The 22,017-nt window shown below is 34.3% G+C and overlaps 1 protein-coding gene across 4 annotated transcripts in view; it reads right to left on the reverse strand.

Moving 5' to 3' along the window:
- Window positions 1–11,066: 11,066 nt before the first annotated feature.
- The window catches only part of LOC118183393 (tyrosine-protein phosphatase non-receptor type 1-like), a 103,671-nt gene continuing 92,720 nt past the window's right edge, over window positions 11,067–22,017 (reverse strand). For 3 of the 4 annotated variants that reach the window (XM_035352907.2, XM_085808417.1, XM_085808416.1), the window contains one exon: window positions 18,815–20,110. In XM_035352907.2, coding sequence (XP_035208798.1) covers window positions 19,921–20,110 — 190 coding nt within the window. In that variant the 3' untranslated portion in view covers window positions 18,815–19,920. Of the gene's footprint in view, window positions 11,222–18,814; window positions 20,111–22,017 lie in introns of those variants that run through there. The other variant, XM_035352908.2, reaches the window with a different exon arrangement.

Genomic DNA, 22,017 nt, shown 5'->3' on the forward strand with positions numbered 1-22,017 from the left:
ATTATGATCAAAAGGGTTTCAAATTTTCAAAAAAAAAAAAAAAAAAAAAAAAAAAAAAAAAAAAAAAAAAAAAGAGCTTAATATTTATTTGTTTACTTTATTAAACATTTCTTTCAACACGCACATGCAAAATGTATACGCATTTCTTATGCGCATGCGTAAAGTTTGTGGCTTTGAAGTCCAGATTATAAATCATTCCGAATAATGGACTTCCATATTACGGATTTTGCACTGAATTTTTAACCCCACCAGTGCCTGGGTGGTTAACATTTCTGGAAACTGGTAATGTTCAAATGCAGGAGAATGGACTGATTGCATGGCTAGTTTTTCTCATGTGTAAAGTGATACAAGCCAGTTTCCTTTAGAAAGTCCACCATTAAAACATACTTTTCCTTAGGCAGACAGGCTTTGTGTGTTTTGCCATATTAAAAATACCTTATATATTTGGTTCTATATACTCAATAGAAAATATATTCCTGCCCACAGATATCGAGATGAACTCCTTGATACCCTACGTTAAATTTTTAGATAATAATGCATACACTCACTGAATAATCTGTTGATGAATGGAAAACAAAAGCATTCAGCAAATAAATAGGTTGCCAATCTGATAGGAATATCACAGAAGATATGGAGCACCCTTGTAAAAGCTGTTGCAAGGCTAAATTCTCATCCTAAAAATCTGAAGACTTAGGTGAAGCATTGTCCCAAGTTTTACGAGTCCTGGGCTAATGCCTATCCCATGTAGAACTGTATGCATTATACTGCATCTTTCCTATGACTAACATGCTGAGAAGATGGGACTGAGAAAAAAGGCCAAATTTAATTTCGAGTTCCAAAAGAAAAAGGGGGAAGAAAAGATTACTTCTCCATGCAAGATAAACTACTTTAGATGTAGCGGAGCTGCTGTGAAAATACTGTTTTGGTTTTTGTAATGAATTTGCTATTTTTAGTAAAATGTTATTAAATTGTTTCATTTCCCCATGCAATGATGCGCATGACAAATTTGAAGAGAAAGCTAGGCCGGAAAAATTAAAAATAGAGGAGCACGCACATTTAATAAATAGATATCTCGTAATCGTACACTTTTGCTTTTAGATAAAATACCAGAAAAATTCGCGGTGCATTTAAAAAGCTTATCTAAGCGGCAAGAAAAACCACTCAATTCGTTAGTAGCTATTTTATGAGTTTTGTTCAGAAAACTGCTCTTGTTTACTGTAGTGAATTCACGGTGAAATCCGGTTAGCTTTCTCTGTTTTGAATCAGTGTTTGCAACTTTTGACAAACTTGTGCTACTAAAATTTTGGTATTTGCGATTTTGTGAAATCCATCATTTTCTTATGCTACTTTTTGCAATTTCAAAAATTTTTTTTAATATATCGTAAAATCCTTTTATATTAAAATAATGTATCAATTAAAATAATTTATATTAAAAAAATTATTTAGGTTAAATAGAAGCTGGTATCTGGCAATCTGATTTACATGTGGGCTTCCCTTTTCAAGGCTGCACAGCTTGACTCCAGTATAACGAGAAAGGGGTAAGGGGAGTGAAAAAAATGGAAAGAAAGAAAAAGAAAAATGCTTTGGGACCTCTCACCACCCACCTTCATCCTCCATGTGTTTTAAGAATGAGTCCCCCCCCCCAGTTCTGTGGTGATAATGAATCGAACCAAAAAACTTGAACCTTGCATGCCATACATTGGGTATCCAAACACATAAAGAAATGAAATTCATACTCCTGTTTCTAATATTGCTAAGAACTAAGTGATGGAAATGACTTAAAAATCAAAGCAACAGCATTTTTTTAAATAATAACATAAATAAATTTAACAGTGAAAGAACAAGACGTTCTTAAGCAATTGGAAACAGATCTACCACACAGAATGGAAAACTCACTAAAAAGCATTCCCCAATTCCACAATTAAGAAAAAAACTATGAATTAAAATAATCAAAAAATTTAGTGCAAAAGCGCTAACCGTCTCACAAATTAATTTAAAAATAGAAACCTAAATTAAATGAGAATTAATTAAAAAAGAAATGGATATTTAAACAACTGAAAATGAGCAATATAGTTTTAAAATTTTCGTTAAAGCTACGGGACGTAATTAAAAAGACTAAACATCAAATGCAGTCTATAACTCAAAGAACCAATACACGGTAAATTTGTGATGACGTCATAAAAATCACGTGATCTTTGATGTCATCTGCGACTTTTTTAATCTTCTCTTGCTGCATTAGTTGAACGTTTTTGGTAGTTTAAAAGATAACTAAGGTGACGTAATGGGATATTGTACAAATATCTGAAGAAATTTAAGCATTTTTGTTTTATTTGTTGTGATAATAATAAATTTTATTCATTTTTCATCAGACTTGTGCATTCAATTCATAACGATCCAGTACACACCCAACAATTTTTGGTGTCAGGAGTGGGGTTTGAATGCCAATATCTAGAGCGATGGAAGAGCAATTAAGGCAGTTGATTACTGCATTCCAAGAAAAGATGGAATCTGGCCAAGCATCTTATAAAAAGAAATTAAAGCTGGTCAAGATTCCGTTACAGAAGACATGAAACTTTGCCAAGAATTCGTTAAGGTAGAGATAAAAGCCGTTCAAGCAGGCCAAGAAGAAATGAAAAAGGAAATTACTTGCATAATAGAAAACAAATTTGAGGCTATAGAAGTCCGAACAGACACAGTTGAAAATAAAGTTGAACACATTGAAGATAGAGTTTCTTCTGTGAAAGAACAAATCAAAGGAAAAGTTTCGGCCGTCCAACAACATATTGGAAAAAAAAAGAGTTTCTGCCATGCAAGGACAAATCAAACAACAAATTGAAGACAAGGTTTCTGCTGTTGTTGGCAGAGAAGTTGACACAATAAAGAGATGCATAGCCACAGCACGAAGCAATTCAGAGGGTTTAAAATTTTTCCCAATGCCTGCTCGTCCCTTTCTGAAGGTATCCACATATGATGAGAAGACTTCTAGGCAAATGTATAAGACACAATTTTCAATAGCGGCGGAAGCCAACAGATGGGATTTCCAAGCTAAGGTCTGCCATCTCACCGCTTTGCCAAAAGCAGACAGGCTCTGTCCGGTGGACTGGAGCTGTGCTTTGGGGAGAAATGTTTGAAAGATTTACAATAGACTTCAATTAAATTCCCGCCAACAGAAGTCCATCGAATCACTGTAGGATCTCGCCACGGATGTTGAAAGGCTGTCCCACCTCGCCTTTACAGAGTGGCTGAGAGAAATGAGGGAAATTCTGTCCCTGCAGTACTTCATCGATGGCATCTGGGATCCTGAAATACAGAGAGCTCTGCGAATGGTGGATGTCAAGGACTTAAAAAGCACTCTGTTGTATCCCTGAAATTCGAAGCAGCCCAGCAAGCAACTCGCAGAGATCGCTACCCAGTCAGAGCTGAGCGAGTCCATGACCCAGTGGATCAATTGATGGCTTGTTTAGATGATTTATCCAGAGAAATTAATGCTTTGATACAGAGTAGGAATGAGAACAAAGTGGCTCTAAGGTGTTGGAAATGTGGTACTGAAGGGCACATAAGATGGCATTGCAGAACACCCCAGAACCAGGGCACGGAAAATAAAATGGATGATTTGACAAGACCAGTGAATGCCTTGAGACGGAATATTGGTGAAAAGAAACCGACCCTAAAGTGCTGGAACTGTGGTGTTAAAGGCCACCTACGAAGGAACCGCAAAACACCCAGAGCACGGAAAACAAGGCAAACGATTTAAACAGACAATTAAATGCCATGGGACGGGAAATGAGTGACAAAAAACCAAAGTGCTGGAACTGCGGAGCTGAAGGCCACGTGCGAAGGAACTGCAGAACACCTCAGAGCACGGAAATTAAGACCATTTCCTAGCAACGAAGGAGGAAAGACATGAATGACCATATCGAGGAATGGAGGTTGCCAGAGAATGAAAAACACAGCTTTAAAGCACTCAGAATTTCGACAGTGAGTGGCAACAGCAATGAACTATCCATCAATGGGCATATAGATGGAGTTCCTTGCAATATGATCATTGACACAGGAGCTAATGTTAATATCATTTGGAGAGATTTAGCTCAACAGTTTAAACTCATTTGGATGCCATCCTGTGTTATCCTCTAGACTGCGCCCAGTGATAAAATCGCCATAGATGGGAAGTTAAACGTTAACATCACATTTGGAAGTGCTGCCTACTATCACACGGCATATGTGGCAGATATTACAGATCCCTGCATACTTCAGATTGGACATTTTAAGAAAATACAATTTTTTCTTGGAATTCAAAAACAACAGATTGCTTTCAGCATCAGAGGGCACAGCTATCCATCATTAGAAAGGATCCTCACCTGGAAACGCCGACATCTTCTCTGAAAGACCCTGCTCAGAAAGCTACCGAAATTATACTAGGCTAGAACAGAAACCAGACTACTGGCTATTCTCCATGGCAGATGCTCATTGGTTGTGACACTCGTCTTCCATCTGATGTATTGTTTGGTCACCCTCCTGCATCTTCATCACCTGAAGAATATGTCCAGGCCCGGTTTGAAGGGATGCATCATTCTACATGAGAGCGAGTCAACTTGGTGACGGAAAGGGTGAAGATCTGATACGACATAAGATCTACTGGACATCAATTCAACAAAGGAGACAAGGTGTGGTTGTGGAACCCAATTTGCTGGAAAGGAATCAGTCCGATTTTAAGAAAAATTCACGTCTTCAAACTCGTCCGGATCCTGAAATAATTCAAGTGATTTTGCCGAGGTTACTGCCCCAAGTGCAAGACTTTATTGAATTAAGAAATCCGACTACACTGGAAAAGTTATTTGAGCTAGCAATCCAGTTTGAAAGTAGTAGAACGGCGGACGTCGAAAGAAGACGCCAATATCAACAGCGAAACCAATTTGGTACGCCAAGACTACAGCAAACTCAAGCACATGGCTACGGAGGCAAAGCGAATCAGTGGGCAAGGAAACCCGAGCATTCAAAAACAGCCAGCGAACGTCGACAGTTCAATAGCAACCCAGAAAAAAAGTCTCAAGGCCAGTGGAAAAACGGATTTCTGCTGACGAGAGGGTGCGGAAATCCGAAGGCCACGAAAACCCCTCTTCCTACAAGTTAAATACAGTAATGGTGAAAAATTTGACTCTTCCGAAGATTGAAGTCTTGGTGAATAATATCCCGGCCACCGCACTCCTGGATACCGGCGCGCAGTGTTCCTGTGTGGCAGAGGAGTTTTTTAGAAAGTATTTTCGCAAATACCGCATATATAATGCGGATAATACAACAGTGTTAGCGGCGCAAGGAGAAAAATGTAAGTGCGTAGGTAAAGTACCTTTGTATATCCGTATCAAGGACGAACAAGTAAAGGTGATGTTTTTTATAGTAAAGAATCTGCAAGCACATTTAATCTTAGGGATAGATTTTCTTTCAGACGGACAAGCAACACTGGATTTTAATGAAGCGTCCCTTAAGCTGACAATGAAACCAGTGCGTGTAGAAAAGGTTGAACCGCCAAGGTTAAATCTTGACCACCTGCCTAATGACGAGCAAGATAGAATCCGACAAGTGGTAAGTGAATTTGCTTCGTTATTTAGTGTTATTCCAGGATTTACTCAGGTTACTAACCATAGTATTGACACCGGAGATGCATTGCCAGTTCGTCAAAAACCATACCGGTATGATAAGAATAAGGAAAAAATTATAGAATGGCATATTACCGATATGCTACGTAAAAAGATCGTAACGCCCACTTCAAGTAGTTATGCTAGCCCGGTGGTTTTATGTAAGAAAAATAATGATTATCCTTTGGAGCATCCAAAAAGGTGGAGATTCGCTATTGATTACCGTAAATTAAATTCCATAACGAAATATCCGGTATATCCGTTACCGATCATAGAAGAAATTTTAAGGAACATAAAATCAACCAAATTTATGACGACTTTAGACTTAACGACTGGTTATTTTCAAATAGGGGTGAGGCCTGAGGACGTGCCTAAGACTGCTTTTATAACCAAGTCTGGCACTTATGCATTTTTGCGTATGCCGTTTGGCCTTTCAGGCGCCCCGGCAACATTTCAACGATGCATGGACATTGTGTTAAGACCTGTTCTTGGAAAGTCCAGATTTATCTATTTAGACGATATCATTATTACTAGTGATAATCTCGACCAACATATACAGGATTTAAGACAGGTGTTTTCTTTATTAAATGAGGCCAGTCTAAAAGTTAATGTCGAAAAGTGCAAATTTGCAGCCCCTGAATTAAAATATTTAGGTTACAAAATATCGCAAAAAGGGATCGAGACAGATGAATCAAAAATAATCGCTGTACAAAAGTATCCGACTCCAAACACGGCAAAGAAGCTCTCTTCTTTTCTAGGACTTTGTTCATATTATAGGTCCTTTATAAAAGATTTTGCGGCTATCGCTGAGCCATTGTTAAAATTAAAAAGGAAAAAGGCAAGATTCTCGTGGACGGCCGAAGCCAATAGTGCTTTCGAAAAATTAAAACAAGCATTAACCCAAGCCCCTGTGTTGAAATTTCCTGAAAAGGATGAAAATTTAGAAATTTCAGCGGATGCTTCGGATTATGCGGTAGGAGCGGTACTTTCGCAAAATCAGCAGCCCGTGGCATTTTTTAGCCGAACTTTAAATCAAACACAAAGAAACTATTCCGCGACCGAGAGAGAGGCACTTGCAGTTCTGTTAGCAGTGCAAAAGTTCCGAGTCTATTTTGGAAAGGCGCCGATAACAGTATACTCTGATCATGCGGCGGTAACTAGATTGTACTCAGGGAAAAATTTATCCCCAAGGTTAATAAGATGGGCACTCAAGCTGCAAGAATATAATCTGGTAATCAAGCATACCCCTGGAAAGGAAAATATCGTAGCAGATGCCCTATCAAGGATTAAAATAGACGAACAAGGCAATACCGTAAAGATGGCAATGCTGACAGCGTGTACAATAAATTCCCGAGAAACTGTAATAACCGAACTGGGTAAGGATCCTGAGTTTGGAAGTATTTATGAGTATTTGAAGGATCCTGGAAATTTTAGCCACCAAGATATTGTGGCGATAAGAAATAGGGCGGCCCATTACGAACTAATAGATGGTCTATTATTTTATACAAAAACTACGAATTCCAACAACGAATTTCGACCTGTTATCCCAGCTAGTCTTAGATTAAATATCCTGCAGGAGCTCCATGACAGCCCTTTAGCTTCTCATGCTGGTATTCGAAAAACTATCCAACGCGTACGCGAGGCAGTCTACTTTCCTGAACTGCAAAAGTTAACAAGGGCGTATGTCCAGTCCTGCCCAACATGTCAAGCAGTTAATTATATTAATTTCCGCCCGGCCGGGTTTCTAAATAGTATTAAATCCGAATTTCCAAATGAAATAATTGGCATCGATTTATTGGGCCCTTTCCCAAAAAGTCAGTTAAACAAAAGTCGCTATCTCCTTGTTACGGTTGATCATTTTAGTAAATGGACCGAAATTGTTCCCTTAAAACGAGCCTCCGCGAAATTAGTTACCGATTCTATTTTAAATAAATATATTTTAAAAAACGGGGCGCCCCTAAAAGTTATATCGGATAATGGTCCTCAATTTGTAAGTAATATATTTGAAGACATGTGCCAAAAACTGGGCATACGTCATTTAAAAATGGTCCCGTATCGGCCGCAATCAAATATAGCGGAACGGGTCAACAGAAATATAGTGAAAATTATCCGTAGTTATGTTAAAAATTTTCACAAAAGCTGGGATAACTATGTCAATGAATTTGCTTTCGCCCTTAGGACCGCAAAACATGATACAACGGGCAAAACTCCTGCTGAGTTATTTTTAGGTAGAAAGATTATAACGCCGTTAGATAAATTATTTTATGTGCAACAAAGAGCCCCAGAATTTAAAATGGGTGATATAGAAAAACTAATAAAAGAAGCAAAAAAGAATACGGAAGTAGCACAAAGAAAACAGAAGTTATATTATGATTTGAAACGACGGGGAGTAACTTATAAAGTAGGGGATGAAGTTTTAAAAATTAAGCATTCACTTTCTTCAGCACCAGAAGATAAAACTGCCAAATTTTTTCCACGATTTGAAGGACCATATGTTATAGAAAAAATAACTCACGCTGTTGTAGTGTTAAAAGTCAGAAATGGTGAAACCTGTTCCGCAAACATTGATCAAATCAAGCCCTACTTCGATCGTAATAAAATGCAAATCTTTTCAGATCTTTTGCAGGATCCGGCACGGCAGACACCGCAGGTACAAGTTCCAAAGGTGGGAAAACGACAAGTACAAGGGCAAGCCAATGAGAGACAGAAACAAGTGAAAAGAAAATTGCCCCGCGGAAAAATTGAATGCAACAAGAAAAAGAAGCCGTTCCACCGTCCAGAAAACAGAGTTCACGAACACCCCCAGAATGAAGAAGGGAGAAGGACGACGTATGTGAAGAGGACCAGGAGAAATGACGGCAACTATAACCCGGCTTTAAAATGGAAGATCTACTCATCCGACAGAACTCTCCGCAGCAAAAGTCGCCGAACTGCGGAAGGGCCATCAGCGGCGGAGGAAAAAGTTAAAGGAAAGTTTGAACGGCCAGCAACGAGGTCCAAGCAAGAACACGGAAGAAATTTCCCGGTTCCGCCAAGACCAGCTGCCATCAAACGGCAAAGACCACAAGCAGAGGAGAAAAGGAAAGTATTCAAGGGTGGCCGAACTGGTGAAAAACGGAAGCTTCCAGAGGAAAGCACTGAAGGGCGAGCCCGTACAAGAAGGAGGATAAACCAAACTACTATCTGCAGTACCTTTAAAGACTGGGCCCAGAAAAGGATGTCCGAATATTACAAAGATAAGTAAAATTTTATGTTACTTTGCAAATTTAAGTTAATCTTTCATTCTTACTGCAAGTGGCAGATTTCAAGAAGTTTTACCTCATGCGAGGTCTACCTTTATCGCCAAAAGGGCGAGAAATGAGTTGTGACCGATTTTCGTATTATGTTTTTAAATTACTCGTGCGTAAAACTAAAGTTGATGTATAATAGCGTTGTGTAAAGACTTAAATATTGTAAAAAGTTATTGTATAAATTTTATTTAAAACATTCTAGCAAGAGAGAAGTTTTAGTCTGAAAGACTTTTTGAAATGTATTATTTCAATGTAGAAAGAATTGGCACTTGCTTTGAAAAGAACAGAAGTTAACAATGTACTACTAATGTATGTTTTCAAATGTGTAAAATTAACGGCATGTTGATACGTTCTTATATACATGTGAACTGTTATTTTAAATGTTAAGAAATACCGTGATATGGTAAAAGTGAAAGTAATGTTAAAAATTTGTTATTCGTGTGACTGTAAAGATTAAATCATGGCGAATATGTGGTAAAGGTTGAATGATGTAGTTAGGCTCTCTGACGCTACACTTTAGAGTTAGCCACTTTTAGAATAGTACCTCAGGGTTTAGAGTTGAAATTAGGGTGTGTTAAGAGGTCTCGTTATGTTGAATTTTAACACGTTAGTGTTTTGATTGTAGGAGGAAGTGTAGCACACGTAGACAGAAACACATTCGTGTTTGGTGTTCTTTTACAACACATGTCAGAGAGCATGGGGAGAGATAATTAAAATAGTCATGAATGAAATAAGAATGTTAAGAGCAGTATAATTCTATATGTTACTTGCCATGTCATTGTGTAACATTTCATTAAACTAGTTTTCCCAGAATTGAATAAAAGCTCCTGGTTAGATGCAGTACAGATGAAAAAAAGATTGTTGTATATCCTGGGAGCTGCTATTGTAACAAATTTCTTTCTTTTAAATTTTCTAGTTTCTAACGAAGTTATGTTTGTAAAAGGTTGGCCTCGCGTTAGATTCTAGAGCTAAAAGTTTTCAACAAGGTCGTTTTAGACCTCAGTTTCAAACTAATTAACTCTGGCGGGAAGTATGTAAGGATCTTAAGTTTTACTAACGTTTATTTTATTTTAAATCTTTACTATCACTTCTTATTTTCTACTTCCGGCCAGAATTATAAGCGTCAAGGTTTTTATGCAAAGTTTGTCTGGCGAACGCCAAGTATTTAAGTGTGGCCTTTTTGCCAAGCGAAAGAGAGGAAGCAGTGAGTCCACGCAGGCCGCTTACCTTAGAAGTTACGCAGTTGCTGTTTGCCTTCCAGGCCAGAGGTTTTAATCCTCTTGATAAATTAAAACGTATTGTAGTGTTCACAGTCTCTGTGCTACATACGCTTCCTGTTATTATAAGGCCAATCTTCCACGTGTATTATTCTAAAGTTAAATTAGAGTTTAGTTTTATTTTTATACTTTTACGTTAGACCCCGAGTGGCGGGTCATTGTATTCCGAAGTACGGAAGTTATTGTATATAGAGAAAAATAAAGGGTTTTGTATACCCTTCGTCTGTATCCTGTCTACTTACCACAATTAGTGAACATAGCTTTAGTAAGCTCTCTGTTCCGAGTCAGGTCCTTGTATGTTCCCGAAGAAGGTTAGAAGGAACATTGAACCTGATAATGTGACTATCATCTGGAGTTACATAGGTTTAAGGAAGGGGAGGAAGACTCAGAAAAATATACAATTTTAAGGGAATAGCCACAAAAGAGGCAGAGAAGGGGAAGGCTTAGATTTCACTCGTGCAGAAATGAACTTCCTCCCCCTCCATTTAACTAACCAACTTACAGATATAAAATCTCTTTGTAAATGTACATTTAAATTACGAGTTAAGACATGTATATCAAATTGTGATATTTCTATCCAAATCATGGAAATTCCTGCCAGGTTATTTGAATTTTAGTTTGTAACACAGTAATCTTACTCAATTTCTCAGTTTGCATTTATTTGCTGTAATGCTGCATTTCACTCTAATTCCACAGATTAAAAAAAAAAATTTTTTTTTCATGTTTAACTTTCAGATTTCAGTATATTAATTAAGCAAAAAAGTCATTCAGTATAGAGAATGTATAGGTATTACAAATGGTAAAAAATAAATAAATAAATAAAATAAAATAAAGAGCTCTAAATTCAAATTCATATACTATGTTGGTATATTTTGAAATATTTATTTTGGTAGTTATAAGAAATTACATTTTTTCCAGAAACATAATGTTCAAATCTTCAAATGTTTTATGTATAATGGTGAAAAAATATCTTACTGGAAAATTTCTTCATTATGTAATTTTCTTCTTTTTTCTTTTTAACCTGTTGAAAAGAAAAAAGCTAGAGCTGTGTAGCTAATTATTAATTCCCCAAAAATACACCATGTGTAAATCTTTAAAGCAAGGTATATTTAAGGCAGTTTCAATATTATTTCTTAGAAAATTAACCTCCCACAGAAAGTATTAATATATTCACAATTAAAAAAGATCTAGCTTAGGTCAGTGAATGTGCTTTCTTGTTATGTTTAACAAAGGTGCATTCATTTTCTTAAAGAAACATTATACGTTTATACTATTAATTTTTAGACTATATATGTACTTTTGAAGGAAGATCACAATATAGAAATATTTTTTTTATTCTGACTGTATAACTTATGTAAATCATGACACTTTCAAAGAAGAATTTAGGTACAAGCTTATGCACATGATTGAAATTCAAGACTTTAATCATTTTTTTAAATATAATTCACTTACTAAACATTGTGCATTTTATGAAGAAATATAGAAAAGTGTACTCTTACGGAAAAATTTACTGAAAAATCTGTCCACTTGCATTGCTATTAATTTCTTGACCATCATTCGCTATAATCTATACTACTACAAATTAATTTTGTATTCAAACCTGCAGTATTTAGATCAACATTAAACCAAACTATTGTTAACAGCTTGTTGTACAAAAGAGAAATATCTCTATCCAAGCTAAATGAAATGTTCATGTACAATAAATTAACAGCAATTATTGGAAGTACTAAGACATAAAGAATCAGCATAATTTTCAAAATTTGCAGGGCAGTTTAGAAGGTTCAAATCAAACCATCTTCTTCAGCTGCAGAAATAAAAAATGATACAGGAGAAGCTTGACATCATGTGGTAACAGCCCAGAAAATTTGAGTAAATTCCATTAAAGAAAGTAGCACTGGTACCATCTATTCATAAAAAATTATAATTACGAAATTTTTTCTTAAAAGCTGATGATTAAGATAGATTGGAATTTGGAATATTAACTAAAAACTAAAGATTTTTATGAATGCAAAAAGCTTCTACAGATTTCACCAATCTTTTCTATAATTTTGGCTACAGAAAAAAGGAAAATTTTGACAAACAATGTGCAACACAGGATTTATGTGTTTCTTTTTTCTTAACATATTTCTCATGCTACCTAGCGCAAAATCTTATAGCTCTCTCACCAATACATACTAAACCACACTGACAAAGAATACTATATATACCCCAGGGGTTCATATCTAAAATAGGGTCTTTAAGTATGGAACTGCAAATTTTAATGAAAGCAGAAAAAACAACAAGTTAAAACTTCTATAAATTGAATGCAATTTTGAAGCTAATCGATGGAAAGAAAGGAATGACTACAGTATTCTTACATCTCTTTAAATGAGAGATTTTTTTTGTTGTATTGAGAATATTTTTACTACTTGATCAATAATACTAAGTGAAAACCCTCTGTCCACAGCAACTGCTTTCAAATACAGGGTGGTAAAAAAAAAAATTAGACAAAAAAAAAAAAAAAAAAAAATTAGATAAATATATAGACCTAGCACCCTATCCGCTCAACCAATCAATATTGAAAGTTCAGATATAGTTATTAAAAGGTATGCGATTGAGATTGCAATAATTTAAAACAGTTCTCACAGTAAAATTAATGCTATACACGACTCAAATCTTCAATGTGTAATATATTTGCAAAGAAGAGTTTGGAAGTAACAGCATTTGTAAAGGTCCAATGACAGCAGAGAGAAGAGGTGCATTGATACTCTTTGCATACTTATATGAAGAAGTCACTTCCAAAGGTATGAAAGTGAGTTCTATCACAACTGCTTCATATACAACAATGTTGCAGAATTACCTCAATTCCAGAATTGTAGCAGCAAAACATCTTTAATGATATTGCATGGATGCAAAATAGTACTCCAAGTTGCCAAATGTGTTTGACATGTGCTGCAACAGAAGGTTATTGATAGAATAATCTCCTATAACTTCACAATCACTATAACTTCCCAGTTTTGTGGCCACTGTGATCCCCAAATAGCACTGCGATGGATTCCTACTTTGGGGATTATCTAAAATCTAAGGTGTACAAATGAAATCCACAAGACTGGTCAGAACTGAAAAATGCCATAAAATGTGACGTAACAGAGATTTTCTCCTGTGATGTTACATTCTTCATTGTAGTCAACAATCTCCCACATGAAAAGCATTATAGTCTATGAAGATAGACACACTGAAAACTTTTAATTCCAACAAAGTTTTTCCCTCTCCTCTCTCACTAGTCCTTTACAATGCTTTTCTCTACAAATGTTTCATGCTCGCAATTTTCGCCATATAGTCATTCCAGGGGCATTTATGGTTTTTCAATGCAATAATCAGTGGCTACAGGTATAGGTGGGTGTTGCCATTCGAAAATTTCAAATTCTTTTCATTGTAACCATAGCTGTCAGAGATCCATTGTTTTAAACCATCACAATCTTGAGCGCACCCCTTCAAATGATACCACCTAAAATTCCGTTTGATGGTGCACCACAGGCATTCATATATCGGTGAAGATTTTTTTGACCACCCCTGTAGTTAAAATTCTTGATCAAGAGCTGACTTGGAGCAGCAAACTAGGAGTTCTAGCAGTCTGTTGTTAATATATGTTGCCTCTCCTTTGTCATTTTTCATGCCTGCAGCTAAAGAAAAAGGTTCAATTCAAACCAGAAGTAATTTTGCTAATGTTGAAAATTACACTGATCCTTGTTACCTTAGTGTCTCTAACTGTTATTCCGCATATTACTTTTAATGTACTTTAGCTCACATTTAAATAATAGTATTCAACCATCCAAACATAAATTCATTCAAAGTTCCCTTTTCATTAAAAACACCTGTTCATATATAAACTAAATTCCATTTTAAAGTCATAAACAACTTTAGCTGGACATTATATTAATACTAACATAAAAAACTCAACAAAACATATCTAACTACATCAGCAATGTCAAAAATAAAAAAAAGGCAGGGGTGGTAGGGCATTCTGTTATAGAATAAATGAGGTTTGGCACACTATATATGTATGAGAAACACACACACATTCAGCCATTTGCACTTAGAGTAGATAGACAACCAAACATTATGATGGTAATACGGAATCCCCCCCAATCCTTCTTAAATTGTAGCTAATTTTTGAATACATTTAACCTTTGAAAAGTGTTCAGATTTCAGGTAAATTTTAATTTTTATACAACAATTTAATTCTTATAGAAAAATTAGAAAGCATTTTCTAAATTTTACACATCCACATATATAATGTTCACTTTACAAATCAAATATGTATTATAGTATTTGCATTTCCAAAGTATGCTGCTAGACTTCCCTCTCTAGAAATCTGTTACCATAATTTTAGTGTAATACATGCAGCTAAGCACTTAATTTTTTTATTGAATTTGTATATTCTTTACAAAATCTTTTGAAAGATACCACTTTCCCTTTGCATCTAGGCATTAATCTTAAATACAATTTCAATTTTTTTTTTTTAGTTGACTGTCAAAGCTGCTTTGAATCGATCAAAAAAAAATGTTTCAATTCATGTATAAATCGAAAATTTTCATACCGCATTTTTAATCTAGATTATTATCTTCATGAAATTTTACAATCTTTCATTTTATTTTTCCTCAATATACAGGCATTTTTGACTCTTATTTTGATTTTAAGGGTTATACATTGCCTCCAACTACTACGGATTCTCCATAGTTTCTAGGGAAATTCATGAAACACTACGAGCTACAAAAAGTATGGGAAAAGGTACAGATTTTACAGAAATGATAGGAGAACCAGTATACAAAATGGAACCAATTCATTCGATGATTGACTGAATACTTTTGTCATGTATCCCGTGTTGAATGCATTGCTGGTTTTGAAGAATAGCCAATTGTAGATCAGTACAACTCCAACAGTTAATCACTTGTCTATAGTTCCCTACACTCCCAGGTTTGTTGCTGCTGTATAGGGCTTCTTTAGCCTGCCTCGGCTCTACTGTTCAGATCACAGTGAGAGCACAGCATGTGTGTCTTGTGAACAACTATGATTCAACTGGAAGTTTTTTGTTAATTATGCCACTTCAAATGAAGAAGCTAAAATTCTCAATGCAGAAATTTAAAAATTTATTTTCCTCAGAATTTCCATGCATTAAAGCATCCAAAATTTCTGTGAATCATGCACACTGCAGTGTATGCAACAAAGACTTCTCAGTTGTGCATGGCAGAAAGGATGACTGCAAACATGTTTCTTCTCAAAAGCATGAAGAACTTGGCATTGTAAAATCTAAAGCAATAATGAATTTTTTCATAAAAGCCAAATGCTATTTTGTTCGAACTTTAATTCAACATAAACTACTGATTAGAGTTTTGGATTATTCCAAACAGCTGTTCAAAGCAATGTTTCCGGATTCTGCCATCACAAAAAAATTTAGCTGTGGCCATACCAAAACTGCTCCTATTGCGAAAATGCTTGCAGAAAGTACTGTTGCCATTATTGTAATATCAATGTGCAATACATCATTTTCTCTGAGTACTGATGAAAGTAATGACAACAAATGCTAATAAACTGCATTCTTTGATTATAACATATTATAGCAAAGAAAAAAAGAATGATAATTACTTCATTGATTTCTATTTTAGAATGCACGAATAATATCGGAGAAGGTACTTTTAATTGTATAAATGAAAACTGTAAAAGCAAAGGTTTAGAATGGAAAAATTGCTTATAATTTTCTTCAGATAATACTAGTAATATGATGGGAAAATTTAAAGGTGTAGCATCGTTTATCAAAATTCATCAACCAAATATAGCCATGCGAGGTTGTCCATGACACCTCTTGCATATAACTGCAAGAAAAGTTATTTTACAAATTAATTGGCTCATAAATCAAAATGCTGTTAACGTATATATATTTTTATTTGGAGAAAGTACAAAAGGGAGCACAGTTTCAAAGTTGCTCAACAAATTTCTGTGAATTGCACACACTGCAGTGTATGCAACAAAGACAGAATGCAAAATCTCATAAAATTTCAAAATACTGCAGTACAAAATGGTTGTCTCTTTTAGAGTGTATAACTTTGGAACAGTGGGATGCTCCGATTAATTCTTTTGATGATCAACGACATAACACTGAGAATGAAGAAAAGAGATTGCAAAACATTACAAAAAAAGTTATGATCACCTAACCACCAAATTGTACTTATTATTTTTTAAAAACATTTTGACTTTGTTTATAACAGTAAATATTAATTTGCAACAAGCTCCTTACATACATAAATTGAGAACTTAATGAACTTTTAATGAATTATTTGCTAGATTCGTAACATCATCAGTAATTGCTAAAGAAAATGCAGATCTTACTCTCTATACATTTCAGAAGTGCTGTAAACAAAAAAAAAAAAAAAAAAAAAAAAAAAAAAAGAAAACCGAGTGACTGGTGCAGAGAATTTATATTTACAAAAATGCTGCGCTGAATGAAAGTGAAGTGAAATTATTTTTCAATTCTGTGAGCGTTTTTTGTAACTGCATGTTTATATATAATAGATAAATTTCCACTAAATGATCCATTTCTAAAACATGCTGAAGTTGCTGATATCAACTTGAGAATTGAAGTTTAATTTTCATCTGTTCATTTCTTGATGAATACTTCCCCATCCATTATTAATGAAAAATATCTTAATCAAGTGGAAATTGAGTTTTCTATGTATTAAGTAGATGATTTGAAAGAAATTGCATTTATTTGCAATATTGGAGAAATTTCCAAAAGATATGAATGGGTGTATTAAATACAAATTATTACTTTGTAAGGTCCCTCACTTGAAATCTAAGTTAATGTTGGAAGTGAGGAACCTAGGAACTGATAAGCGAATAATCGCTAGAGTTCGAAGACAGGAAACAACAAGAGAGAAGGGTAAATAACCCTTTATTATTTCTATAAGATTTCACAAAACTCCGCCTGAGAGTGAACAAATAAAGTCCACACTTTGGACTTGAACTTAAAAGACTAAGAATTAAACTGAAACTAAGATTAACTAACTAAGTATAGCCAAAGCTATCAAGGTACAATGAGAGTTGGCCCCTTAACCTATTTTACTACGAAGCTTAGCAGGAGCCTGAGTACGGCCGAGCCTATAACAGCTTTGAGAGAGAGAGCGGCCAAAAAGGCAGACGCGCGTAGTTCAGAAACTCTGTTTCTCTCTCTGTCTCAATAAGTAACTTCGTGGGTTAAATACCGCTCCTTCTCATTAAATATTCAGCAAATTCCAAAACTACGTTCTGGCCGGAAGTTAAGAATTTGACAGGAAAGGAACTTTAACTTAAAATTTAACTGTTAATAAAATTAACATAATTCTTACAACTTGTTGTAATGCTTGCTGTTTTAATAATACCTCATTCAAATGAGGCTTGCGAAGGAATTTTTTCTATTATTAAAAAAAGGTTAAGTTTGATCAAATTTAGGTCCTAAAATTCCCGAAGCAGTTTTGATTGAAAAAATAAATATGCAGACAAATGAAGAAATGTGTCACAAAAAAAAAGGTTCTCAAAATCAGAACTTAAGCTTGCTAAGCATACTACATATAAATCTTTGCATTCGTAAAAATAAACTATAAGTATTTTTTCAAGTACATGTATTGTTCTCGGTTATCTAAATTTTTTTTAAATTTTATTTCCTTGCAGAAATCAAATCCAGAATAAAGATATATGATTTATGGATTCTGATTTTTTCTATGATTAGTAGTGATTTTAAATACTTGCTTCAATCATATATTAGCAAATTTAGTGATATACATGCTTGAGGAGGTAAATGAAAATTTCCAATTAAAAAATATGCCTTATGGATGCATTTTCAAAGTTGTAAAAATGTCTTTCACATGCTGACTATTGAAAAGTTTTGCTGCAAGTTAAGGTTTATCGTTATAGTATTAATTCTGTTTGATTAAAAAAAAAAAAAAAAAAAAAACTTCAGAGGTTTTTTACACAGGCATTTTATCCACAATACAATGAGAAAAAAACTTCAGATACTATGATCCCTAAGATTTTTCTCTATTTGTTATAAAGAAAAAGGTGGTGCCAATAATGTTTTAGTTTATTTCCACTTCCTTTTTACTCACAAAAAATGATAAGCACATACACAATTTTCCAAAGCAGCATTCACACACACTTCTCTCAGGCAAGCTTTTTATTATGTTAAATGAGACATGCATAACTTTGATGAACTAATAACTTCATAAAATAAGAATTAAATATTCTAATTACTGTTTTCTTTTTCCTTGTTTTGGTCAGGTACAGTCTATGAATACAAATTCTAGGATATGATACGTTATAGAATTTCCGTCATATTTACTTTTTTAATATACAATGATTTGAGGTTAAGATCAGTTTGATTCCTGAAAACATAACGCAAATATTGTGACTATATAACAAAGTTTTATTTTATATATGCTGTCATTATGTCTAGCTACCTATAAACTTTTTCCTGTTACAATGACAAATAAGTGGCAATTCTATAAAAGAGATTTGTCATACTTTCAGAATTTGATGGGTTTTTCACTCAATCAGAAATTATGCTAAACTCAGACATTAAAGTTAGAATAGTAATACATCCAGATACTGCAAAATATATATTTTACTGTTAAAAAAACTACACATTTTCAATAGTGTATATTCATATCTTACAATATGGGAAAGCAAGCAAGTCTCACATTTAGTTTGACAAATACAAAAATTTGTTTTATACAAAAGTTAACTCTACACCATAACACATAAATGTTAGGCTTCAGCTCTTATTTTTCAGTTTATTTACTTATTTTTACAAGAGCTTTTCTGCATAAACTTACACATTTTGTCATGTTAGAATACCTTCTAAAAAAGATGTTCTTTATCATCAAGAGCCAAAATTTCTCAAAAATGACTGCGTAGTCATATATATAAACATGTTTAGACGATTACTTAAAATACAGACTTGGACAAACACATAAAAACAAAAAATTTGAAACTCCTATGTTACTGGTAACAATGCTATTGCATAGTTTCATATTGCCTTTATTGATTGCATATATATATATAAATATAATATATATATCTGGAATTTGCTATTGCATACTTTTTAACTTCACAAAAATAAGCTGACAGACAACCAGAATCTTTTCATCTTTCTACTAATTATTCAAAGTTTTAATTTTTTAAGATGTTTTCAGACGTTTCTTCCTTTTGGTCAAATAATAAAGTACTAATCTCACATCTCTATATTAAGGAAACCAAAAAGCGAAAAAATTTACTGTAAAAACATAAAAATGATATCAACTTATCCATACAATGTATCAGTACTTTTCAGAAAATTATTTATTAAGCAACAAGGATAAATACTATACAAGTTTGTATGGTAAACCACTGTCATGAAAAAATGTACAAAATTATTAAAAACATTTACATGGTATTTGATCTGAGCTCCACAGCTCCAGTAAGTTTAAGTTAGTTTTGTTCACCTTTAATTGGACCAAAATTGTCTACTGGTGAATGTGACAGATCACATAACCATGAATGGCATTTGCATAGAGATAAAATAATTCTTGATTTGCTACAAAAAGTAACTACAAGTATCAAACAGAGAATAGGAAATTCCTATCCTTGCATATTAAGAATATTAACGTCAAACTGTTAAAGTTTAGGTAACAAAAATAATTTTATAAGTTAAGTATAGCATCTGTTGTGGTTTTAACTTTTTGAGCACTTATACAACATGATACCAATACCAAATATTATCACTATGCCTAAAGAAAGTTTGAGAATTGACCTTCGTTTTTCCCACATTTCATATTCCTTTTGCTTCTTCTTAATATTATGTATCATGATAGCTGTCTTCTCCTCACGTTCTTTACGAGCACGTTTTCTCAACTCTGAAAGACTGGAAATAAAAAAATAAAAGTATATAAAAAAAATATGAAGCCATACTCATAACTACGAAACATGTTCATAAAATTAAAAATATATAAACACACTATATTGGTTAGATACTAAACAATACCTAAAAATGGGAAAACCTGAAAGAGAAGACACTACATCTGAAATATTACAAAAAAGAGGAAAATACTAATTAAAGGCAATTATATAAACTGTATACAGCACAATATCGCACTTATATAAAGTAGGGAAATTACATAAAAAGCAGCAAACAGCTGACAACCAGAACTTTGTGACAAGAAAGATATGCCATACATTAACTTTCATAGGCCATTGTTCAATGAATTTTTCCAGCATAAGCTTCAGACCCATCAGTGGATACTGACTAAGGATCTTAACATGTTTAGGGTGTGTCAACACATCGTTCCCCACATGTTAAACGTAGATCAAAAGAGAATTCGAATGAAATGGTGGGAGACTTAATCTCGGCTGTTGATAAAGATACTTCCCTACTTGGCAGAATTGTTACTGGAGACGAGAAATGGTGTTTTTTGTACGACTTGCAAACCAATAGAGCATTGGCAACGTGGAAATCACCACAATATCCACAGAGGCAGAAATTCCCCCATGATCGCTCTAAAGGAAAGGTCATGCTATAGGTATTCTTCGATATCCAGGGCACTGTGTATCTAGAATTTATCCCTGAAGGATGCACTGAAAACAAAGATCTCTACGTCGAAATACTGTGTCGTTTGTGAGATGATCCGGAAGAGATCAAATATGTGGACTGAGCAGTCATGGGTGCTGTTGCATGACAATGCTCCTGCTCACAGATCCCTACTTGTCAATGACTTTCTTGCAAGAACGAAAACAACTGTTTTGCCTCATCCTTCTTACTCGCCTCATCTCGCACCCTGCGATTTTTTTTTATTTCCTGAACTGGCAAGACACTTACAGGGTCGTCGATTTCAATCTTCAGATGAAGTTAAATGTGCATCGCAGGCTAAATTTAAGGACATAGCCAAAAATGGATTCCAGACATGCTATGCCTTACATGAAATTTACAGGCGCTGGCATAAGTGTGTTGTTGCACAAGGGTCCTCAAAGGAGGATGTGTTTCTGCAATTTAATTCATAATATTTTTTACATTACAATCTCAGTCCAGGAACTTTTGAATTCTACCTCCTATATGGTTTTCTAATAACCATTTAACCACATTTTGTTCCACTGGAGGTAGTGTAGTGTTAAGAGAGAAATAAAAATACTACAAATTTGTCCTGATGTTGTAATTTGGCACTGGCTGATTGTTTGCAATCAGCATAAAACGTTTTATTTAAAAAAAAAAATCATTTTGAAATATCTCTGATAAATCACACGCTTTTAACCACCCCTCTTAAAAAGTCAGAATAAAGTGAGACTGGTAAAGATCAAAGTGCTGAAACATTAAAAATTCGTGTATTGGAGGCCATGACAGGCACCACATAATTTATGAACAGATTTTTCTGTATTGAAGAACTATTGAGCTTCATGCAATTATTTAGCATGAAACGGCTAAATGTACAGGCTTTTTAAATCAGGTCCTAAGAGAATTTTTAAAAGACCTGACACTGATGATCAACATGCTACAAGAATTATCGTTTATGAATTTAAAAATACTTCCTTGCTGATAGATAATTACCTGCACTTTCTGTGCACAATACGTTTCATTAGGGCCAGTCATCTCCTTTAATTCTCATAAAACATAACTGAATGAAAAGTATCATGTAACAGTTGACATGATGAAGAATCAATCTATCGGTTTTTTAAACAGAGCATAAGCAATATTCTGCAACTTTATTCTTAGGTTATTATCATACCAAATGAATATTTTATAAGCATTGTCTTGAGAAATGAAAATAGTTTTAGATGTGA

The sequence above is a fragment of the Stegodyphus dumicola genome, chromosome X1 (genome assembly GCF_044657685.1).
Source record: "Stegodyphus dumicola isolate Sdum_Otavi_A_Nest chromosome X1, ASM4465768v1".
Classification (NCBI taxonomy): domain Eukaryota; kingdom Metazoa; phylum Arthropoda; class Arachnida; order Araneae; family Eresidae; genus Stegodyphus; species Stegodyphus dumicola.